Source organism: Macaca fascicularis, chromosome 5 (assembly GCF_037993035.2).
Source record: "Macaca fascicularis isolate 582-1 chromosome 5, T2T-MFA8v1.1".
Taxonomy (NCBI): Eukaryota; Metazoa; Chordata; class Mammalia; order Primates; family Cercopithecidae; genus Macaca; species Macaca fascicularis.
The window spans coordinates 92,151,365-92,177,429 of NC_088379.1; the positions used below are offsets into that span (position 1 = coordinate 92,151,365).

The 26,065-nt window shown below is 36.2% G+C and overlaps 1 protein-coding gene across 17 annotated transcripts in view; it reads left to right on the forward strand.

Moving 5' to 3' along the window:
* The window catches only part of PTPN13 (protein tyrosine phosphatase non-receptor type 13), a 229,972-nt gene that overhangs the window by 15,138 nt on the left and 188,769 nt on the right, over window positions 1–26,065 (forward strand). For 13 of the 17 annotated variants that reach the window (XR_012434937.1, XM_015450621.3, XM_005555352.4 and 10 more), the window contains exon 2: window positions 24,597–24,716. Coding sequence is in view for 16 of the 17 variants with exons in the window: in XM_015450621.3 (XP_015306107.3) it covers window positions 24,602–24,716 (115 nt within the window). In the remaining variant the exon portion in view is untranslated. Of the gene's footprint in view, window positions 1–18,792; window positions 18,891–24,596; window positions 24,717–26,065 lie in introns of all 17 variants that reach the window. The other 4 variants (XM_045393346.2, XM_065545225.1, XM_065545226.1 and 1 more) reach the window with 1 other exon arrangement.

Genomic DNA, 26,065 nt, shown 5'->3' on the forward strand with positions numbered 1-26,065 from the left:
GAGCCAGCATTTTGCATCTAGGCAATCTGGTTCTGAAGCCTGTATGCCTAAACACTACACACTAGGTAATTTAATAGTGAAAATCATTTATAACTTTTAGTTCAGAGTTGGAAATAATTATCTTATTAAGGTAATAAGGTAATGGCCTTTTTAAAATGAAAGTTTTTATTAAAAAATAAGGCAATACAAAAACAATAGTTATGATCGTGCTTTGTTTGACAGGTTTTACCTTTTATCTATTTAACATTGTATTTCCGTGTTACAATGGAGAATAGTTTTAAAAATCATCCTTTGGTTTGGTTGATGGCAGTTATTTACAGAGCCCCAAACTGTTGGTGACTGCTAACAAAGTTTCTTTTCTTCTCCTTTGAATTGACTCTTTCAGTAGGACTGGATGCTTTGTATGTGGTGATGTAAAAAGTGTCTGAGGAGAACTACAAAAGTTTCTAAATTTTAGTTTATCACATAGTTTTAGAATTCATTCACAGTTGGTTGCCATTTGCTTTTAGTTGGAGAAGTGGACTTTGTAGCCTAGAGTTCTTTAAGACATAAAATTGGAATCACTATTAATCCTTTCCCTCAACTGGCTGTCTTCACATCTATTTTTTTTCTTAAGAGTTATGTACTACTATCCCGATGCAAATAGTTTAGATGATCATGTAGTTCTTTTATTAAGTAAACAGTTTTGTTGTCCTGTGAAGAGGATGAGTTGTGCAGACTTTAGTTATAACTGATAAAGCTTATTATTAAGTATGTTATTTTATAGAATAGGTAAAATTTGTATTTATATAAGGTTGAAAATGTACAAAGATTGAAAAGTAAGTCATCTTTCCTTTGCTTCCAAGTCTCCTTCCTGGGGTGCTTTTCTGTATCCTTCCTTGTCAGTAATGTCACTGAAACCAGGAGGAGACATTAATGTTGCACTAAACTGGTGTTTTAGTCTCCCTCGGTGTGAAACTTTGTATGTACCCTCATAGTACGCTATAAAGCTCTTGGCTTTTTAAAAGAATTTATACAAATAAAATATTCATCCTTTTTTTTTTTTTTTTTTTTTTTTTTTTTTGAGACAGAATCTCGCTCTGTCGCCCAGGCTGGAGTGCAGTAGTATTCATCTTTTATATATTAAATGGCATAACTTCTTTTTTCTGCTTTTCTTTTTTTTCTCAGATTACCTCATTAGTCAAACATGTTTCACACTTTTGACCTCTTAATCCCTTTCTTTTGTTAGCACTTAAATATCAGTTAGTAGTAAAAGCAAACGTGGATGTCTTAGCAGTACTAATTTTACAGTGTTGTTTAAGTTGAAAATTTTCTTTTAATTGAGTTTGACAAATATTGGATACAACTGAAGTTGTATTATTTTACAGTTGGAAGGAGGACTTAGATCTATTTCAGTTATCTTATAGAGCATTGGGGTGCAAAGAAGCTAGATACATAGAAACTTTTTAAAACATATTTGTTTTTCTAGTTTTCTTTCCTTGGCTTAAGTATGAATACTAAGACTAAATATGGAGTTAGTCTTATTATGTACCTAAAGTTTAGATTCAACATGGTGAAACCCCGTGTCTACTAAAAATACAAAAATTAGCCGGGTGTGGTGGCACGCACTTGTAGTACCAGCTACTCAGGAGGCTGAGGCAGGAGAATCACTTGAACCCAGGAGGCAGAGGTTGCAGTGAGCCAAGCTCGTGCCACTGCACTCCAGCCAGGCGACAGAGGAGACTCCATCTCAAAGATAAGATAAGAAAAATTTTGGGGGTACTTCCTGCAGCCCAGTAATCTGTAGTTTAAAAATATGCCCCAAAGACAGCTTTCCTACTATTGGTAGAAAATAAGAACTCTTTTCAAAGTATCTTTCTAGGAATCTATCTCCCCTTTAGAGAAATTAGAAATTTTGGTCATGCTTTTATGCAGTTATTCTCAAAGTCAAAAAATGTTAGTTTCTTAGAATATTATTGTACGTAGCCTAAATCAAGTGTCACTAGCCTAAATGCCTGCAGGGGCAAAAAAGGGGCCAGGGCAGTTAAGTGAGGAGGAAAACAATAGTGAGTGATGGAAACTGTAGTGAACTAAAGAGCTCAGACTAGGTAAAGTGGGAAGCTACTACCCACCTTGAGTGCTGCCACATATTCCCCCCCCCCCCCATTTTTATATGAAATCTCTCTAATTTGTGAAGTCTTCTAATTTGTAAATGTTGGGCTTCAAAGTTACACTTTTGCAAATATGGTGTAGGCCGTTGTCCTATAGGCCAAATAAAACATGTCAGCAAGCCAAATAAAGCCCATGGGCCACCCGTATGGAGTTTATACCATAGATTATCTTAACAACCTTACACTTGCATGAACTTGCCTATTTTGTTTTGACACTTATTAAGGGATAATGGTGATAATGATTCCCGCTGTACGTTTTGATTAATATTTTACCTTAACATATTAATGAAGTAAAAAATTGGATTTTTTTATGTAGGAAGAGAGAGCAAAAGACTAGTTCCTAAAATGTATAGAAGATGATGTCATATGTAAATATATGACTTGATTTCCATTATTTTTCTTAGAAAAATTTTATTCTGAGCCCCTTTCATTCTCAAGTTCTGCTATTCCTTTTTCCTACTTTCACATTCAGTATCTCCCTGCTTCTCCCACGATTGTTATTTTCATTTGCAAGAGTTTTAAAAGAAAAATCCTCTTGTAGAAACTCTATAGAAAGTCAATCGCTTTGTGATTTATTTAGCTGCACAAACTTCCAGACATTCTTCCCCATAGCATTACAATTCCTTACTTAGTATTAATATTACTTCTTTTAAAATTGCTTTTTAAGCAGAAGAATGGACTGCCTTTAAGGCAGTTAGTGAAAAGACCCACAGAAACAATCTAGAGGGATGATCTCATAACTATGTAAGATTTGACCCCACTCCATCAGGGGTGATTGAACTGAGATGCCATTTGCAGTGGTTCAATACAGAGAAATAAGCATAAGTTAGTGAAACTTGTAGCCAAGATGGAATTACAGGGATAAGATTTACCCTCCTGCCTGCAAAAAACTGGAATAAGGACAAAATATGTGAAACAACAATTTTCAGGACACTGTATATCAGATAATAAAGGGCAGTGATCCGTGAGAGATGGAAACAAGATAAGCCTTATTACTACCTCTACTTACTACCTTGAGAGAGTTTCCAGGCTGTGGCATATAGTGGGAGAAACCAGATGGAGAATGGTAGACTCCCTGAGTTCAGGAGATGGAGCTGAAAGTCTGAGGAGACCAAGGCAGTTAGAGTTAACAGGAAAGAGTACTAGAGAAATGAGAACTGCAGAGAAAAATCCCTGGAGATCTACAGATGGTCCCCTTTGAGTATTCAGCTGAGTATTCAATATTACATGCATGTCAGGAAACGACCAGAGGCCTGACAAGGAACCACACAAAAGGATTCAAGGAAACCTTACTTGTGCTCACACAGGGCTAGGAATAGTGCCTGTTCCCACAAACTGGGCTACAAATGTTCAAGATTTATGAGGCACTGGGTAGGGCACACAGAAGAATCTTGCTCAGTAATGAGGAATAATTAGCCCTAGACTGAGTACTGCTCTGGACAAGTACAACAAATCTTTAAAATAAGTCCTGAAAAGATCAAACGTTAAAGTTTTCAAATAATTTAACTTCAAGCCTGAGCAAAACTCAAAAATATTTACAAATATTTGGCACCCAACAAGATAAAATTTATGATATATAGCAACCGGTAATTTTCAGGCACACAAAGAAGCAGGAAAATATGATCTATAATGAGAAAATAAATCAATAATCATAACTGTCTCAAAACTGACACAGCTTAGAATTAGCAGATAAATACTTTAGAAGTTTTATGTAACTATATTTCATATGTTCAAAAGTTAAGTAGGAACATATTAAACCTCGAAAGACTCAGAAAATGAACAGAATATCTGAGCTGTGGGAACTTTAAATAGCTCAATATATGAAATTTGAGTCCCTGAAGCAGAGGAGAGAAGAAGCATGATAGAAAAAATATTGGAAGAAATAATGGCTGAGATTTTTCTGGATTTGATGAAAACTATAAACCCACACCTTCAGAATCTCTGTGAACACAAAGCATAGGAAACATGAAGAACATTACACCAAGGCACATTGTATTCAAACTGTTCAACACCTCTGATAAAGAGAAAATCTTAGAAGTAGTCAAAGAAAAAAAAAGCCAGAGGAAAAGGCAAGCGAGCATGTGGGACAGAGAGAGGAAATTGGGTTATGTACAGAGGAACACAGATGAGGATTACAGTATATTACTTGTCAAAAACAATGCAAACAAGAAGGCACAGTGACATCTTTAAAGTGCTGAAACTGTCAACCTAAAATTTCTACCCAAAGAAAATATCTTTCAAAAACAAAGGTGAAATAAAGTGGTTTTTTCCCCCCCAGATATACAGTAGCTGAAAGAATTGATAACCAGCAGATCTGCATTACCAGAAATGTTAAAGACAGTTGTTCAGGCAGTAGGGTAATGATACCAAATGGATTTACACAACTAAATGAAGAACATTGGAAATGCTAACTACGTCGATAAATGTATCTGATACTTTCCTAATTATTGAAATTGATAATAGGCTGAGAAAAGTAAATTGGCCCACTTTATAAGACTTTTAAACTGCAGTAATGAAATAATAATGGCTAACATTTTGACTACTTACTATGGGCAGGGAATATTACCTTGGGGGCCGATCATGTGGGTAACCTCTGCCAAGCACTTACCAAAATTCCAAATTCCCATAAGGAAAGCAGGTGTTCAGCATAAACCATATTGTTTGCACAAATAATTTAGACGCACCGTGTGCCACTTTTAAGAGTTTGGGAAGTAGTGGCCGGGCACGGTGGCTCACGCCTGTAATCCCAGCACTTTGGGAGGCTGAGCCGGGCGGATCACGAGGTTAGAAGATCGAGACCATCCTGGCTAACACGGTGAAACCCCATGTCTACTAAAATTACAAAAAACTAGCTGGTCGTGGTGACGGTGCCTGTAATCCCGGCTACTAGAGAGGCTGACGCAAGGGAATGGCGTGAACCCGGGAGGTAGCACTTGCCGTGAGCCGAGATCACACCACTGCACTACAGCCTAGGCGACAAGGTGAGACTCCACCTCAAAAAAAAAAAAGAGTTTAGGGAGTAGTGAGAGCCGTCCTGAAATCAGAGTTCTCAGATGCCAGCCAAAGGTTAACCTTGTGAGCAGGCCTGCTATGTTAATTCTTTTTTGCATTGCTAGACGAAGAATAAAGACTTTTCCCGTCATGTATCTTTTTGTTAGGAAGGAAAATCTTTCCTGGTTTCTCTCTCACTACATTCTATCTCAATACCATTAGCTAGGCTGGGTTGCTTATATCCTCACTGCAGTAAGACTGGGAAGTTAAATACCTAGAATTTCTGACCTCTGTATTGGAAGACAGATTCTGCCAACAAGGAGGAAGGGCAGTGGAAATGGAAGAAGAATATCTGTTAGGAGTTGTGTGTTTTTCTAACTCATAATTGTCAATCCTATTGTTTTTAAGGGTAAGGGACTCAGAGATACATGGCTAGGAAAAATAAGCACAATGGCATTTACTTTTTATATAAAATACAATCGAATTTATTAGCAAATTTTTCATTACATAGGTTAGCTTTTGTTGTAATATGCAAGACACATTTGTAGACAAAGTGTTTAAGACAAAATATGTGTCAGTAAACTGAACAGAAAACCCAAAAATTACCCCTATTTATAAACAGAACAAAATAACCCCACTCTAAATTACTCTGTTTGATTTATTAGTTTAAATGAATTGTTTTTACTAAAACTGTAATACTGCAATTTTGTTTGCACACAAAAGTTTTTGTCAACACTATTGTATGGTTGATTTTACAAATTGATAAGATACTATTCTTCAAAAAGGATAATTTTTTTTTCTTTTTTACTATAAGAAGTTTAATCATTTCTCAGTAAAGCTATTATTTCTTGGTTTGACTTTTAAAAATTTCCTTTACTTCTGACAGAATACTTTTGACGTGGTCAATTAAACAAATAGCCAATTCATGCCAAAAAACCAGTTGGAATGATCAGATAAATGTAAATGGGTTTTTACAGTGAAACAAAAACCATCAAGATATATTTCCTGATAATAAGGTTGTGTTGTCTTGCCATGGACTAAAACAAAGCAGTCCTGTAATGGAAAATGTAAAGCTTGCATACCCGAAAATCTCAGTACTAAAGGAATGCTACCAATTCCAGTAAAGTATTGTTGATTTTGGAAATAACTTCTAACATTAGACTGCTAAGATGTAGATTTAGATTTAAGGAACCTGAAATGCCTTTCATAAACCTCAGACCTAAAAATTATACTTGGTTTTTGAATTAAGAAAAAAACCTGATTGTATTATAATTGTACTGATTACCTAAGATGTAATTAGTAATTGAAGTTAAGGGATTGTCATCCAGATTCGGAGTATTAACTAACAAGTTTGAATCTGCTACTGAACTACATGTCTAGTCCTAGCATATATTGTAGTACACAATTTGTTTTTAGCAGATTTTTCAAGTTCCTAGGAATTAATGGACCTATTAGTTGTAGGTTTTAAGAGTAACTCTTTCACGGTCTATTGATTGGAACTAAGGATTTATCATGTTTTGTTAGTCCAAGTGAAATTTTAGAAGACGGCATATGCTATTGAATTGATTTTGTTTTCTGTTAGCCAAATACTTTTAAGAATGACTTTCTAATAATGCAGATACAGAAATTACATAGTGACTATGCCAATAAAACCTGACAAGCCATTTTTAAGCTGAACCATAAAGATGATCAAATATTATTAGTTTCATATGGTTCAATCTGATATTTATATGAGTGTATTTCTGCAAGCACAGGTATATAGTGTTAATTATTCAGTAGAATATTTGTGTGTTAATTCTGTTTTGATCCTCATTTTCATTCCCTACTGTCTGTCAACCCTGAAAGTTATTACTTGTAACAAGCAGGAAGCAACTTGTTAGAAAATAACATATATTAATTTGCATTCATTATAGCATTTTACAGACAATATAGTGTTAGACTTGGAAAACATGTTAGAGGTCCTCTGAGGCCACCCCAGTCACCTAATATAGGAAAATCCCTATGACATCCTCCCCAGATGGTTATTTCCCTCTGCTTAACCACTTAAGGACATTATCTCAAGAGTTTTTCTATATTATTAGAACGTACATATACGATACTGAAAACTACCCAATTTTAACTCACTGGCCTCAGTTCTGCATTCTGTTAGAAATACCATAAAAAGACTACTTCTTACAGATGGCAAATGTTTTAACATTAAAAGATAGACATCATATCTCCTACTCTCTTCCCCAAGAGAAACAGTTCCAGCTATTTCCAAGTCATAGGCTCAAAACTTAGCATTTAAAGAACTTTAAGGATTATTCCAGCAGTAATCTGATTTATAGGGTCTAAGCTACTTTCAGTTCGAATTCCCTGCATTGTCTGATGCAGTGCCTTGTAAATAATGAGCACTGAATAGATATTTGTTATGTGACTGTAAGACTGAGAGGGCAAATGAGATTTGAGTTTATTGTCATTCAGTAAATATTTATTGAGAATCTGTTGTGTACTTATTGAGAATCTGTTGTGTACTGGCAGTTGTCCTAGACATTTGGGGATACACCAGTTAACAAAAGAGACAAAATCTCTGTCCTCATTAGTTTTACATTTTGATGTCAAATACATTCAATAAAGATTAATTCTATAATATCAAGTGTTGTAAATGTCATGAAGTGTTACGTAATTGGTTAATGGTATGAGAGAGTGAGGGAGTGGGTGATGCTGGTATTTTAGATTGAAGTGGTCAAGGAAGGCCTCATAGAGATGTTACCTCAGAGAGATGAGGTAAGAATTGATCAATGAACTGAATGAAGTGAGGCAGCTCAGACATGTGGATATTTCAGACAGAAGTTAATATAGTTTAGATATTTGTCCCTGCCCAAATCTCATCCTGACATGTAATCCCCAATGTTAGAGGTGGGGCCTGGTTGGGAGGTATTTAGATCGTGGGGCCATGGTGGGTGGGTGGGCAGATTTCTCATGAATGGCTTGGATCATCCCCTTGGTGATAAATAAGCTCTTGCTCTGGGTGCATACGAGATCAGGTTGTTTAAAAGTATATGACACCTCCCCACCCACTTTTTCTGTCCCTTGCTCCTGCTTTCACCATGTGACGTGCCTACTCCCCCTTCTCCTTCTCAACTTCCTGAGATCTCCCTAGAAGCCTCCCAACACCATGCTTTCTATAAAGCCTACAGAACCATGAGTCAATTAAACCTCTTTTCATTATGGATTAGCTAGCCTCAGGTATTTCTTTATAGCAGTGCAAGAACAGCCTAATACAGGAGTGTTCTAGACAAATGCAAGGGCTTAATTAAGAGTCACCAAGACTGGAGTTGAGTGTCAGGACTGAAGGGGAGAGAGTGAATAGTTGAGATGAGATAGTTTGAGGAAAAAATCTTGTAGGGAGCTGTGAGCTTGAGTATGAATTTAAATTTTTATTCTAAGTGTGATGGGAAGCCATGAAGCATTGGAATTATGTGATTAGACCTACATTTAAGAGTCACTGGTGAGAATAGACTACTGAGGGACAAGAGGGGAAGCAAAGCAACCTGTTATAATCCTATTGTCATAATTTTCTAGGGCTTTACTATTTAGTGTGGTAGCCACAAGTCCCATGTGGCCATTTAAATTTACATTAATTAAAATTAAATAATTAAAAATTCAGTTCTTCTGTTGCACTGACCAGATTACAAATTATATGTCTACAGACAGTCCTCAACTTACAAGGGTTCAACTTAATGATTTTTTTACTTTATGATGGTGCAAAAACAGTAGGCATTGAGTTGAAACAGTACTTGGAATTTTGAATTTTGATCTTTTCTTGGGATAGTGATATGCAGTAGGACACTCTCTCACAATGCCAATCAGTGGCAAAGAGCTACAGCTCCCAGTCAGCCACGCGATCACAAGGGTGAACAACTGACACAGTACCCTACAGTGTACTGTATTCAACAAATTACCTGAGATATTTAACACTTTATTATAAAATAAGCTTTGTGTTTGATAATTTTGCCCTACATAAGCTAATATAAGTGTTCTGAGGACATTAGGCCAGGCTAAGCTATGGTGTTCAGAAGGTTAGGTATATGAATCAGGAGTAGAAATGAGTTTGATTCTAGAGAAAATAAATAGAAGAGTAAGCCCAGATAACTTCTCAAATCACAGATGAAACATTATAAATCTATGTATATTCCAGTAATTACAACAATTTCCACTTAATGTTTGGAAATTGTCAAAAATTCTATTCAAATTGCTCCATTCTAAAAGTGATTTTGACATTACCAGTTTCCATTTTGAAATATTTTATACATTCCAGTTTTTAAAACATCTAATTTTTATATCTGAGCAGTGACATGAGATTTTATCCTGAATCTTTCCAAATATTGAGGCCTTTCATTTCTTAGGAGAAGTGGAAAAGGCGGTGGAAGGAGGGAAGAGTCCGGATTTCAACTCCTGTCACCATACCACGTTTCTATATTTCTGAATGTTTTCTCTAACATCTCTGATTATTACATCTGGCTCAAGGTAGAGCTTTTCTAAGAGTAGTATTATGGTAAGAGAGGTCATTTCTGCAGCTAAATTTCAGAAAATCAAATCCTGCAATAAACAAGTTACTGTCTTTTCTTTTCTTTCTTTTTTTTCCCCCCCAATACTTGTCTCCATGATGAGGTCATGGAGAAAGTCCCAGTCTGGTGCTAGTTTGTTTGTTTGACTTGCTAATCTCCCTTTTTAACAAATGGAGACATGTCCCAAGCTTGGAGTATTGCTGCACAGGCAGGCCACACTCTTGTGGCTTGTATTCAATAACATTACTGTGTTCTCATGTATCATATTGGTAGTGACTTTTGTACTTACCTTCTATTTATGGAACATTTTACTGGTTTTCCATTTAAGAACATAATATTGATCTAAGATTTCCTTTTTAAATATATTCAAATGTAAAACAGACATTAAAAAAATATTAAGTAAGGGCATTTGGGTATGGTAAGTTTATAAGGGGAGGAAATAAATCTTAAATAAATTTTATTATTATTAATTATTATTATTTTTGAGACAAGGTCTTGCTCTGTTGCCTGGGCTAGAGTGCAGTGGTGCAGGCCCGGTTCACTGCAGCCTTGACTTCCCCAGCTCAAGCAATCCTCCCACCACAGCCGCCCAAGTAGCTGGGACCACAGGCACACACCACCATGGCCAGCTAATTTTTGTATTTTTTTTTAGAGATGGGGTTTCATCATGTTGTCCAGGCTGGACTCCTGAGCTCAAGCAGTCTGTCTACCCTGGCCTCCCCAAAGTGCTGGGATTATAGGTGTAAGCCACTGCACCCACAGAAATTTTATTCTTAAGAGAAAATAGGTGACTTAGCAAGATGGTTCATTAATGCAGTACACATATGGGTTATTTGTAAAGGGGAATAGAGCAAAAACATTCTAGGACCTCTTTCTCCAAGTTTCATGACCTAGAACTGTACTAGAACATCATGTCTAAATAGCCAACATTACTGATATAATGAAACATAAATACTACACTGCAATTAAATTTAATTTTCAAATTATATCACAAAATGTACTTATTTATGTATAGTTTATGTTTTCCAGTTTAACAAAAGAAATGATATTTCTACCAAGTGCTCCTCCCTAAATCAGTGCATTACTCTCTCTTTCTAGTGGGTCTAATTTTGGGCTAGCTAGCTTTACCTCTGGGAATTATAGAAGTGATTTTAGAAATAAATGTCAAATAACGATTACTCCTGCTCTATTTCCCTCTAATTAGCCAAGTGTTTACAACTAATAGGCATAGCTAAAGATTTTTATATTTTTGTTTAGGCTTCGCAAGAAGACTCACTCTGCTATTTTTCTCTTGCAGCACCACCTGTTTCGCCCTAAAACACAGATTTATGACTTAATTCTCTGTCATGTAGGACACCTATTACCTCCATTTGGATCTTGTGCTTCCAGTTTCTCACTTGTTTAATGAATTCTGTATGCTTAGAAGGTACACAAAGCCTGGGCTGGGGTACACATATGGGGATCACACTGCAGGCTGTAAATGTATACAAAAATCCTTTGTTGTGGGTGTGATCACTTTAACAATTAGTGAATAAAAATCTCTTGTATTCACAATAAGCAATTGCATATTTAAAAAGTTTTTATCTCCATTTAAAAATGCAGCCCTCATGTATTTAGACTTTACCATATAAATTTTAATTAAGTTCAGTTCCACTCTCAAGTCCCTAGAATTATGGCAAAATGCTCTCAAAGATAGCAGACTTTCTTATAAAGTTAACCAGCCTCCTTAGTGAAATATGTATCCGCAATTTCTTATCTGCAATTCAAAATCCAAAAATGTCTGAAAAAGCAAAAGTGTTTTTTACAACTCATTTGAATGCAAAACTGTCCTTGAGCTTTTTTGGTGGCAAAACCTGACTGAACTGCCATGAAGCTATTTACAGTTTTTATTTATCCCACTTAGTGTAAATATTCATAGGTTTACTGCAGAAATGTTGATGTGTTAGATTACTGGGTGTTGCCCCAGACCTTTGCTGGGGGTGTTGCAGAATATAGAGTATAAGCACTGCATTACTTTTTTAAAAATAACACAGCTGGTCCAGAATTTCTCATAAGTAGTTGGAAACCCATGTGTAAATAAGAGTATGCATAAGAGATAAAGTAAGGCTAGATATTTTTCTTTTTTTTTATTCTTTTCCTTTTTTGTCAGTCATATTCTTCTTTGTCTCTTCCTTTTCCTTCTTCTCTCCTCCTCATTCTCCTTCCTAATAAAAGTCAGTAGCAATAACCCAATAAGCAGTATCAAATGTGTCGTGTTCTGTCCTTAATACATTTTAAATGACCTCAATAAGATCTATAGTTCATTGTTTATAATAGAATCCATAACAGACAGAACCTTAAATAAACATTATTCTTTCCTAAACAACTTAACTGCTTTGTGTCTCCAAAAGGTCATTTGAGTTATCATTGCAACCGCATGTATTTTCTTCCTTCTGAATCGCACACTGAGTAATTACCACACAAATTAGTAAAATTATGTTACATTTATCTTCAGACTAATAGCATATGGAGAATAAGACCATTGCCCTTATTTTGTGCTCTGTGAATCAGCATGAACATAGATTATAAATTTGACTTTTTAATATTTACTGTAACTTAGATGTTTCTGTTAATAAAGGCTAATTCTTAAAAAACATACTGTAGTTTTGAGAGAGATAATTACAAGAATACAAGCTTATGGAGAATCTTTGGTAATAACTAAGTACATAAAGCCCTTTTTAATGTAGGTTAACGAAGGTTAGTAAAACCTTACCTATGTGCTATGAATTTACTTCATTTGTTTCTAATGATGGGACTCTAGGTCTTAAAATGAAAGAAAAAAAAATTGAACTTCATAACCAATAACGAAGGGTTTACTGTTTTACATGAAAAGAGATACACAGTGTATGGACCTTGTTTGGATCCTCATTTCAACAAATGTAATTTAAAAGCCAAACCTATTCTGAGATAATCAGGGTTCTCTAGAAGAGGTGGTTTTTGGGCAAAGCCACTTAGTCTCCTTTTCTTGTTAGTCTTCATCTCTCTGTCCTTGGATGTCTCTTCTATCTGTGTGTACTACTTTAGAGTCTCATGAAATTTCAGGGCGTTAAAATACAATCTGTATGTTGACTATTCTAAATGTTTATGCCTACTGCATATATTCAGTTATCTACTTAGCATCTTCACTTGAATGTCTAATCAGCATTGCAAACATAACATACAAAATCAAACTCTGAAACTTTCCCTCCAAACCAACTCCTTTCACAGCCTTCCTGTCTTAGTTAATGGTAACTCCCTCCTGCCAATTTCTTAGGGCAAAGAGCATCAATATCAACAAAAACTTTTGGCCCTTCCTTCAAGATAATTTCCAGAATCTGATCACTTCCCACCTTTCCCACCACTACCAGTTTGGGAGCTCAATGTCCCAAATGTTTTTATAAGAACCAGGGAAGCTGATGCTGTAACTCAGTCAGAGGCTGAAAACCTCCCAGGGGTCTGCTGGTATAAGTCATGGAGTCTGAAGACGGGCAGGTATGCAGTTCTGATGTCCAAGGCAGTGGAAGAAAAGTTTGTTCCAGCTCTCAGAGAGAGACCAGTTCACCTTCTGTCTGTGTCCTATCCAGACCCCTGACTAATTGGATGGTGCCTGCCAATATTGAGGGAAGATTTTCTCTACCAACTCCCCTCAGACTCATATACTAATCTCTGGAAACCCCCTCACAGACACACCCGAAATAATGCTTTACCAGGTTTCTAGGTATTTCTTAATCCAGTCAAGCTGACACCTAAAATTAAATCCACAAGTCTACTCCTTGTCAACTTGGCACTCATATGCATCTCCTCAAACCATAATTCATTTCCAAATAAAGACAATAACAAGGTAATAGTTTCACCTAACATGATGTAACTATCCTATGATTGTGATTTTCAGAATTTTAGAATTTAGGGATTTTGATCTTTTGAAATTTCAACATTTGGGATTATGACTTTCAGGATTGTGTCTTTTGGAATTATGATCCAAATTCTTTACTTGCTGCCCAGAATGTTCTTTCCTGTGTATATGCACATCTGACTCTCTCACCTCCTTTAGATCTTTGCTCAAATGACAGACTCTCATTGAGGCCTTCCTTGATCGTTTTATTTTAAATGTCTACTTTCTGACTTTCCTGCTATTCCCTAGGCCTCCTTCTTAGTTTCCTCCCTCACATGTATTAGCATATGATATTCTAGTTGTTGTACTTATTTATTTATTGTCTGTCTTCTCCATAGGACCAGTTAGTTTTGTCTGGTTTATTCACTCTTAAATCCTCAGTGTTTAAAACAGTGCCTGGCTCATAGTAAATAATAAATATTTGTTAATTGATTAAATAAAAACCTAGCACCTATCAACACATAGCACATAATAATTGTAATAAATATTTAAATAAATGAAGGAATTAATAATCTAATTGGTGGATCATCCCATTCTCTTCCAATTTATTTGACTCTCTTGTAGCTTTATTTTCTTTTTTATACTGCATAGACCCCGTAATCTTCCTCACAATAACTCCTGCTACAACTCTCAGCTCTCTTGCTGCAGTATCCTCCAAGCAAATCTTTGACTTCTCTATACTTATTTGTTGGTTGCTAAATGCAACCAAGAAAAAGCTGAGGATCTGATCTCTGGCTCAAGGGACAGCCAAAAAGAGAATACCCAGGGACCAGTGCTCTCATTATAAGATGATATATGATTCTGTGGTACCTGAGCTCTGCAGCTCTAATAGTCCCTTTGCTTTGTTTAGTTTTCTAGTTTTGTAGACTTAAAATAGCCCTTTGTTGAACAGTTAGTTCAGTTGCTAAAATCAAGGATGAGCATGGTAAGGAAGTATTCAACCAGCTGACCTCTGAGTAATTAGGAAAGTCTGGCATTGACTGCTCCTCTTAGAATTAACATCACAGGAGTTATTGGAATTGAGGGTTAAAGCTTTATCCAAAAGCTGAGTGCAGTGGTGTGCCTATAGTTGCAGCCACTTGGGAGGTGGAGGCGGGATTGCTTAAGGCCAAGAGTTTGAGGATGCAGTGTGCCATGATCATGCCTGTGAATAGCCACCGTACTCCAATCTGGTTAACATAATGAGAACCTGACTCTAAAAAGCAACAAAAAAGCTTTATCCAAAGATGCAATGGTTCTTTAACATTATTGTGTATGGGACTTACCTGGGGAGCTACAGATTCCTGAATACACACTGAAAGCCATTCTTTGAGGATATATATAAGCAAATGGGCAGGTATATAAAGCATTTGAAGTAGGTCATGAGGACTACCTCACCTAGCCAATGAATGAGGCCATTAGACAAGAAGTCCTCCACCTAACTTATTTCCATCTCTACACATGCTTCTTTCCCTTTGACTTCAGCAGATCAGATGAAGTGTCATTGGAAAGATAATCACTCTCTAATCTTTGTGACTTTACCTGTTGCTTACCCACCTCCTCCTGTACCTTGAAACTTTCATGATCTGACTGGTATTTACCACTTAGCTTCATCTCTTGTCTTCTCTTCCCCTTCTCTAGATAATCTACAGAATTTGAATACCTCCTACTGTTTCTTGTCTCTCTCTTAATACGGGTTATTTCCTCTACCTGGAAAGCCCTCCTATCTTCTTTATCTACCTTCTTCCTGCTTATACCCTCCTCCCTCATCCCAACCTCAGAATCATTTCTAAAATCTTTCTTTCTAGTCTAATTAAATGCCCTTTTTGGAATCTCATGGCAGTTTGAACCATTATGACATTTAACACAATATAAATTGTAATCATTGATTTATCCTCTTACCTGCTAGATGTTTTTAGTTTTTGTTGTTGTTGTTTGTTTGTTTTTGTATGTGTATATGTGTGTGTTTAATGTCTGGTACCACACCACACCTATTCAACTTTTAGTCCAAGACTCATGGTCCTGAAGTCTAAAGGCTTGTTGGTAGAATTCAGTCCTTGTGATTGTAGGACCTTTTCTTCCTGGTCGTTGGCTGGGATACACTTTTGGCTCCTAGAGGCCACCCTTAGGTCTTTGCCATATGCCTCACTACATGGGGAGTTTACAATATGAAAGGAATATTGAGGGCAATCTGAGAATGCTGCTTAGCACACTGTTTTTTACAATGTAAAGGACGAATATGAATTTTTACTTGATCTTTTGTGTTTTATCCATATTTGTTTCCTTTGGTTGCTGTCCACTAGACATTTTAAGTCTATGTAATTTAGGAAGATCAGCAGTATCCTAAAGCAATGATCTTAACATAAGTCTGTGGGTAGCAAGGAAAGGTGATATAGAAAGACAATAGTCAACATCAAAATTCTACCATTGCATTGTTTTCTGTTGGTGCCTTCCAGTTGGTGAAGAGAAAGAGCAAATGTGAAATTAGAGATTTTCCCCCTAGTTTTACTTCTCTCCTAAGTTTAAATGATGCAGAGAGGGACTGAAGAATTCTAGAGTTTTTCTTCTTATTCTTTGAAGCTGTCCTTTGAAAGCAGGGAATAGGCATACATGATTTCTATTTAGATAAGTAGTTGACATGAACCAGAGGCCCAGAAAGGCAATTTAGACTTGTGTTTATTTTAGTTTATCTTCTTTCACACAGAAAGCATAATGGAAAAGTTGACAAATACTAAACATTGCTCCAACTGCAACAAAAATATTTAGATACATGCTGTTTCTACCTTGTGGCAACATCCAATTAAAACTTCACTGAGCTTTATCCCCTTTTCTCCTTAAAATTCCAATTCTTTCTTAGTTTTTTCTAACATATAGGCAATAATTTTTTTTTCTACTACCTGATCTATAACTACTCCTAATGGAAATAAATATTCATGTATTTTTTATTAGGGAGATGAACTCTTAATCTTTTACACCTCTAATAGTGCTTTTATTAGTGAGACTGCAAAGATAATTTGAACCCTTTGCATTGTTGGTGGGGATGTAAAATGGTACAGCTACTATGAAAAACAGTATTCTGGAATAAATTAAAAATAGAATTACCATATGATTTAGCAACTCCACTTTTGGGTATACAGTTGAACCTTAAGTTTTGGGTGAGTCCAAAGTTATATGTTGATTTTCAGCTGTGCAGAGGGTCGGTTCCCCTAATGCCTGCATTATTCAAGGGTCAACTGTATATCCAAAAGAATTCAAAGCAGGATCTCAAAGAGATATTTGCATACCCATGTTCATCACAGCATTATGTGTAATAGCCAAGAACTGGAAACAACACAAATGTTCTAAACAGGTGAATGGATACAGAAAATGTGGTATATACATATACGGTAAAATATTTTGCAGCCTTAAAAAAGAAGGAAATCCTGTCACATGCTACAACATGGATGAACCTTAAGGACATTATGTGCAGCAAAATAAGCTAGTCACAAAAGGACAAATACTAAATGATTCCACTCATATGAAATATCTAAAATAGTCAAAATCATAGAAACAGAAAGTACAAACTACAAAGTTGGTTACCAAGGGCATTAAACACCATAAGTTGGTGTTTAATGGGTATAGAGTTTCAGTTTTACAAGGTAAAGTTCCAGAGGTCTGTTCAATTATGATGTGAATATATTTAACACTACTGAACTATACACTTAAAAATGGGTTAAAATAGTAAATTTAACATTACATATTTTTTACCACAATAAAAATAATGGGAAAGTTAACTTTTAGACAACAAATTTACCATTTATTATTATTTCTTAAAAAGCAAGTGTTACTTGAAGTTGTGCTTAGTTTCTTCTAACAATAAAAAAAAATCCAGGCAGCTTCATGGAACAAAGAAAAGGATTGCTATTTCACCTTTGGTTGGGTTTAGTTTTTGTTTTGTTTTGTTTTTTCTTCTCTTTTTAACAGCTTTATTGAGGCATGTTTGACATATTTAACTGTACATATTTAAAGTGTATAATTGGTTAAGTTTTGCCATATGTATGCACCTATGAGATCATCATCAGAATCAAAATAATGGACATATTTATCACCTCCAAACGTTTTCACATTTCCTCATGCCACTTTTTAATCTTTCCCACATGCCTCTCCATAGGGCAATACCATCTTTAGGCAACCACTGATCTGCTTTCTGGAACTGTAAATTAGTTTGCATTTTCCATAATTTTGTATAAATGTAATCATACAACATGTACACTTGTTTCTGTCTTGCTTTCTTCATTTAGCATAATTATTTTAGATTTATCCATGTCACATGTATCAGTAATAATTTTTATTGCTGATTAGTATTCCATTGTGAGGATATACTAAGATTTTTTTTTAATCCATTCACCTGTTGATAGATGTTTGCTTGTTTCCAGTTTTTAGCTGTTACAATTAAAACTGCTATGAACATTTGTGTACAGGCCTTTGTGTGGACATATGCTTTAATTTCTATTGGGTAAGCAGCTTGGCATGGAATGGCTAGGTCATATGTTAAGTGTGTATTTAACTTTTTAAGAAACTATATTAACAGTTTTCAAAGCATACCATTTTACATTCCCAATAGCAATGTATGAAAATTCCAGTTTCTCCACATCTTTGTCAACACTTAGTATGCTTTGTCAACACATTGTGGTTAATCTTTTTAATTTTAGATATCCTCATAGCTATGCAGCCATATCTCATTGTTTTATTTTTATTTTCTTAATGACTAATGATGTTGAGAATTGTTTCATGTGCTCATTTGCTAGCCATATATCTTCTCTGATGTCCATTCAAATCTAAAAATACTGGATTTTTTTTTATTATATATCCTGGATATAAGCCCTTTATTAGTTATGTGATTTGCAGTATTTTTCCTTAGTTTGTGATTCATTTTTTAACAGTTCTTTATTTTCAGATAGCAAAGATGTTTAATTTTGATGAATTCCAGTTTATCAATTTTGTTTTTCTATTCTGGGTCATGCATTTGTTTTCATATCTACAAAAACATTGGCTAACTGAAGTCACAATGATTTTCTCCTAACTTTTAAATGGCCTTCAAGACCTTATTGTGCACAGAAAAGCTTAGTGAAAATTATTTTTAAATGAACATTCTTATTACATTAAAAATTCTAAAACCTAGGTCTTAAGTTGTTTTGTTTTGTTTTTAATGGGGTTTTGCTCTGTTGTCCAGGCTGGTGTGCAGTGGTGTGATTATAGCTCATTGCAGTCTCCACCTCCCAGGCTCAAGCAATCCTCCCAACTCAACCTCTCAAGTAGCTGGGACTACAGGTATGCACCACCATGTTCAGCTAATTTTTTTAAAAAGTATTATATTTAGAGATGAGGTATTGCTGTATTGCCCAGGCGGCCTTGAACTCCTGGACTCAAGTGATCCTCCCACCTTGGCCTCCCAAAGTGCTGGGATTACAGGCGTAAGCCACTGCACCTGGCCATAGTTCTTAAGCTTTTAACATCAATTTAATTATATTTTCTATGTACACATGCAGAAAGTTTCAAGGGACCCTTTGAGTATATAATCCCATTTTCAAATCTACTCAATTAACATCCCATAAACACTTTCAACTGCATTACTACAATTAAAAGCCAATTTAAAAGTATGTCATGTATCTGACTGACAAAAAAACCTTCCCAAGTACCCAAATAAGTCTTCTAATGAATGAAAACTTATATAGTAAGACTTATGTATGGCAAGCCTTTAAGGGGCTCTTGTATGTTCCAGTGGCATTTTGTATGTTTTAAAATACAAGCCTCAACCATTTTCTCATTACAGTATTTAAATTGGAATCACCATGCTAAACTGTTGTTCTAACTCACCTATTTCTCTTAGCTAAGATACTATGTATGTACAGATTCTTTAAATTTAAAAAATACTAATATATGGGCTTGTGTCTCAAACTTTTCTCTACTTAATTCTGAATCTTCCTGAATGAAAAGATGCTTACAATTTTGGGGTTGCCTTCTCAACTCACTGTGGTTTCTTAATGACCAAAGATGTCCTTAGCCAGGATGCTGAGTGAATCCTTGCTCAAAACTAGTGGCATACACAGAGCTCTATTTTATAGCTGCTTTGTTCTTGAAACAGCATGTTTCTATAGCCCTATTTCTTTAGATTCAAGTTAAATATTCCTAATTAATCTGTCTCCAGACAGGTTATTTTATCACTTGATTGGATTTAGTTAATCTGTTTACTATTCATTCTGTTCTCAATCACTCGTATGTGCTTCCTGTGAGTGCCACAATCCTTCAGGATTAAAATGACATCTGTTAGAATCTCTTTGTGGCTTTGTCTCTGTGAGCAGTTTTAAGGTCATGTCAGTAATACCTGTGTTAACCAAAAACATAATAATGATTCTGGTTATATGATAGAAATAATTTTTCTTATTTGAAATTTTTTCCAAAAACTTTCTAGTTATCATGTAGCATATAACTTTCAAGAGAATAAAAGTAAATAATATGGCTATGTTTATCGTAAAATTTAGCTTTTGTCATAGGTTAATGTGATAACGCCTGTCATATATCTGTACTCCCAAGTTATCTAGTACTGTGTCTAAAGGAAACAATTGAAGCAACAGGCTTTAAAAAATTTTCATAACTAATTCTGTCCTCATCTGTTGGTTGACTTCAAGCTTTTTTCCTCCAGTTTCTTTTTTCTTTTTTGCATTCCTCTTCAACTTCTGCATTTCCTTCATTCCCTTGTTATCTTTGGAGCTAATGATCTGAAGTGCTATAATAATGGTAAATAAACATATGTAAGAGAGAAAGATGGTGCTAGTAGGCAATTTATAAGCTGATAGCTTTGTTGTTTGTTTTCTAGAAAGCTGCTGTAATACTACATTAAATTCTGACATTGGGTGATCAGAGTGAGGCAGTTTAAAAAAAAAAGTCTTTAAGTTCTTGTTTAGCAAAGCTGTAAATTAAAAATATTAAATCTATTCTGATAGCTTGATGATAACTTTGAAAAACAAATGTTCCTGTCTATGTTTTGGAGTTCTAAGAAGTTCTAACCAGAAATGTTCATAAAGATCCTATATTGAATATACAAAAAAAAAGTTTAAATAAAAATTAACAGGGTATTGTTATAATTTATACCCTATTCAATCAAACAACAGACATATAATTAGTAATCTTTGTAGCTAGAAAAATTAATTGCTGAAAAAATTTTATTGTGTGAGAAGTTACTTTTAACCTTTTCATTTTTTTATTTATAGGGAATAATTATATCTTAAAATCCAATTTATTTTTAAAAAGTAACTAAAAACAGTATCTTAGGATTTAAAATCTAGTCTGTCTCTTGTGCTCTCTATATATACACATATATATATGTGTGTGTATGTATATATAAAGCCAACATATTGGTTTTACAATGGGATACATAAGATATCATCATAAGCAAGTTATTTTGTTCTCCTTTTTTCCTTCCTTCGTTCCTTCCTCCCTTATTTCACCAGAGGAAGTTCTGCCTCTATATAAAAACCCAGGTCCATAATTCCCTCCTTGCCCTTTGGTAATACTAATGACTACAGTCACTTAAACTCCATAATTAAAAGTACCTAGTCTGGCTGGGCGCGGTGGCTCAAGCCTGTAATCCCAGCACTTCGGGAGGCCGAGACGGGCGGATCACAAGGTCAGGAGATCGAGACCATCCTGGCTAACCCGGTGAAACCCCGTCTCTACTAAAAAATACAAAAAACTAGCCGGGCGAGGTGGCGGGCTCCTGTAGTCCCAGCTACTCGGGAGGCTGAGGCAGGAGAATGGCGTGAACCCGGGAGGCGGAGCTTGCAGTGAGCTGAGATCTGGCCACTGCACTCCAGCCTGGGCCGCAGAGCGAGACTCTGTCTCAAAAAAAAAAAAAGAAAAGTACCTAGTCAGTATATTAACCAACATTTCAATGTCCATTCAGAGCTAAAACTTTTCCCTTCCCTAGCTAATATTATCTATAGATGGAAGACAGTGTGATTAGCTTCTCTTTTTGTTACTTTTCTCCTCACTCACTGGCAAGTTGCTATATCTCACCCCATCAGGATCTAAAGAAGAGAGAAAGCGAGGCAAACAGTTTTTGTTGTTATTTTTACCAGACTCCTGTTGTGAAATTGCTTTACTGTTTTTGAACTTCATATGTGTTTAAGGCTGGCCCTTTTTTCTTGTGTGTACTTTTGTGGGTTCTTCACAGTCCTTCACTGGAACTATACTACATGTGACACTACAGAAATTTTTCCCTCCAGCTAGCCAGTAACCCCTAACCCTTCTAGCCCTCAGCCTAGTTTTCTTTCAGGCCATTCCACAGTAGAAATAATTCTAATTTGAATCCTTCTTCTTTCTCTTTCTCCTCTTCTTTCCCTTCTCTTCTTTTCCCCTCCTTTCTCTGCTCCTCCTCCCTTCTTCCTTTTTCTTGGTGGTGGTCTGGGTACTTCCAACCAGAGTTCTGGGTGGAACTCTGGGTAGAATTTTTTAAACAGCTTTTCAAGATATACTTCACATACAATAAAACTTACCCTTTAAAAAAATTATTTGTAGTTTTTTAGAAACAGTCTCACTCTGTCAACCAGGCTGGAGTACAGAAGCATGATCATAGCTAACTGTAACCTCAGACTCCTGGGTTCAAGTGAGCCTCCCTTTTCAGCCTTCTAATAGCTAGGACTACAACAGGCACCACCATGCCCGGCTAATTTTATATTTTGTAGAGATGTGGGTCTCCCTGTGTTGTCCAGGCTGGTTTTGAACTTCTGGCCTGAAGCAGTCCTCCTGCCTTAGCCTCCCAAATTGCTGGGATTACAGGCGTAAGCCACTATGCTCAGCCTTCACCCTTATAAAGTGTATCTTTAGTGATTTTTAGAATTTTTGTGCAACCACTGCCACTATCTAAATTCTAGGACATTTTAATCCTCTGGGTAGGATTTCGTATGGGTCCAGACTGGCCCTCTGTGTGGCCGTGCTTCCTTGCCGCTCTCTTATCCTGAGCAGTGGAAGTATAGCTGGCTCCTGATACAGTACGCCTCCTCACTCTTGTGTGCCCTCGCCTGTCTACCTCTTGTTGCTGCCTCAGAGTGATAGACAACACCTTTAGATTCCTAAAGTGTGTATTAGGCACTGTCTGCTGTGCCCTCCACTAACTCCAGGGAACATGTATCAAGGACTCCCAGGGGTCCCATTGAAGCTTCTTTCACTGGCTTGAGGTGAAAGGAAGGCACCTTTCCACATCCCTCCCACTTTGGAGGAGACATGAAAATCAGCACACAACTCTCTTCAAAGAAATTCTTGTGCAATCTTTGCTCTGCTCTTTATACCCTGCGTATAGGCTTTAGAGCTATCTAACCAGTTCTCAGACATATTACTTTGGAAATGTGCTACAAGGTAGTCTTTCTTACAAGTCATGTTGGTATCTGGTTGCTAATAGTATCTGATCCCTCTGTTGAAACTTCCAGTTTATTAATATTTTTCATGTAGAAGATAACTCACATATCTTTAGAAAGGAATGAAGCTTCTACTTTTTTCTCTTGAATAAATATGCTATTATATCATAAAGTCAATGAGAACCTAGAGACTTTGGAGTGGGCAGGGGATCTAAATAAATAATCGCACTTCTTGTACAACCTAAGTAAAAGCGCTTTTGGCTTTTTTAAAGTAGTATCTTATATTTTCCTTTTAACTATCACATTGTGTATATAAGTAGACACCCTGGAGGCAGACTTTAAGCATAAAATGTTTTCACCCTGGAGGCAGACTTTAAGCATAAAATGTTTTAGTAAACATTTAAAAAGGAAAGTGAAAGGACAAGACTGGCCTCATTTATAGTTGGAATTGCTTTTTTCAGTCAGGATTAAGTATCATAAATCTAAATTAAAAGAAAATAGTAGCTTGTCTTGTTAGTTGAGTAAACAAAGTCAACTTTTATCTAAAACAGATGTTTTTATAGGTTAACTTTTAAACTCCTTATTTGGCTTCTTTTCCAAATCTGCTTCTCCCTTACAATAGAAATATACTATATACATTATGCGTAAATTGGTTTTGTCTGGGTAGAAATCTTACGAATCACTCTAAAGAACAATTTTCAAGTTGTGTCAATTTAGGAAAATTTATATAGAAGGATTTTAACTAGTTACATTTTCCTCTTTTAACGTAAAAATAGGTTTATTAAGCTCCATAGAAAATCTTGTTTTATCAGTATATCATCTACTTAATTGAACGCCATTGGAAAAATTGACCTGACAAAAATTTCAGGACAGACACTTTTCTGATCTTTTATTAATTCACAGTCTGTAGAATCATATATCAAAGCATGTTCACAAGCATAACCACTTCCCTTGTCATAGCCACCCAAAATGACATTTTTATTGTTACTATCATTCCTGTGTTACAATAGGGAAACAGAGGTTTAACGGAAAAGTGACTTTCCCAGGGAAAATGTTGAGTTGCCAACAAAACTGGGTCTGGAAGTACTTAATTGCATTTAGTGCAAGATATACAGTTACAGTATATATAGGAGATAATAGAAATCAACTAAAGAATGGAAGAAATGTGTTCCATCTTATTCCCAACTTCCCCTACCATGGCTATAGGTTCTCCTCTCTGTTTCTCTCTACTTTTATATCTGGGATGGATAGGATGAAACCTGGAACAGAAATCTGAAAGGCCTTCATTCAGTTCAGTCTGACTGCTTTGGTTTATGATCTGTATTTTTGTGCCACCTAGTACCCTGGGGTCTCTGCCTTTTTCCATGAAATAGTCACCACCCCCATTCTCCAGTTCTGTCTCTGAAGTTGACCATGTTGGGCTTGGGCAAGTGGTTGTTTGAGGATTTTTCCCTTCAATTCCTTTACCTTCTATGAGTTTAAGGTAACATTTAGATTGATAGCCATATTGAGAAATTAGGCAGACAGGGGGCTTATAGTCTGTCATCACTGATGTAGAGCTTTCACTACTGCAAGTACAGTTAAGTTGCTGATGCATCAACCATCTGTTACCTTTGTTTCCCAGGTAATATGCACGTGTCACTAGCTGAGGCCCTGGAGGTTCGCGGTGGACCACTTCAGGAGGAAGAAATATGGGCTGTATTAAATCAAAGTGCCGAAAGTCTCCAAGAATTATTCAGAAAAGGTAAGCTGCTGCTGCTGCTGCTGCTGTTGTTGTTTCAGTATTCGGTAGCTAAAAAACAGATACAGGGTCAGAGATTAGATTTTTGTTTCATTATTCCTGTGCCTTTGGCAGAGTATGAAAGGAATACTTTCCTTATCTCTTTTAGGGCTGAAAAAGCTCAGCTATTATCTATATTCATTAGAATATCTTCTATGTGCCCAACATTGCACCAGGCAGCAAAAGTGTAATGGTGATTGCAACCAAAACAGTTCCTCTCAGTTTAGAGCTCACAGTTCAATGTGGAAAATAGCTATTAATAAAATATTTGGACCAGGCATGGTGGCTCACACCTGTAGTCCCAGCACTTTGGGAGGCTGAGGTTGGGGGGTCACTTGAGGTCAGGGGTTTGAGACAAGCCTGGCCAACATGGTGAAACCCCATCTCTACTAAAATTACAAAATTTAGCCGATGTAGTGATGGGCGCCTGTAATACCAGCTACTCAGGAGGCTGAAGCAGGAGAATCACTTGAATCCAGGAGGCAGAGGTTGCAGTGAGCCCAGATTATACCACTGCACTCCAGCCTGGTATATAAAAATTATATATATACACACACACACACACACACACATTTGTACTGTATAAACAAATGTAAAAAATGCCACCATGACAAGGGCTAAAAGGGAGGGATTCAGTGACTCTCTGAGAAGTCATAATAGGAGGATTTGACTTGGTCATGGGGCAGAAAAGGAAGGCTCTCCTACACAAGTCATTCCTGTGCTAAGACCCAAAAGAAAAGTTAACCAGGTGAGAGGGAGGGGAAAAAGATCTGGTAGAGAGAATAATATAGGCATCCCTGTTACTCTAAATTGGAATAATATAGGGTCAACAAGTATTTTGGTGTTTCCCTGTAGAGGGGATCTCTTGGTCCAGATGGTTGTGTGGCACTGTGGAGTTAGAAAAGTTAGAGTCATCCTTTGGTTGTCCAGAAATATTTGATATCATGCCAGAAGTTGCACATGAAGATGGTGTTTGCCATTCACAGCACGTGACCAAAACTTATTTAGAATAGTAGGTGAAAAAACCAAGCTTCATCTAAAGAATCAGTCTCTAAAATTGATTTGAATGCATATATCAGGCACAAAAAAGCCTGACAGAAATAAGTAAGGATTGAGGGTAGTGATAGTTCTGAAAGCGTGGTACCAGCAACATTAGCATCTTTTGAAAACTTGTTAGAAATGCAACAATAAAACATACATTAGAGACCTACTGAATAAGGAACTCTGGGGGTACAGCCCAGCAATTTGTGTTTTAACAAGCCCTGAAGGACATTCTGATGCATGCTAAAGTTTGAGAACCATTTATAGGATAG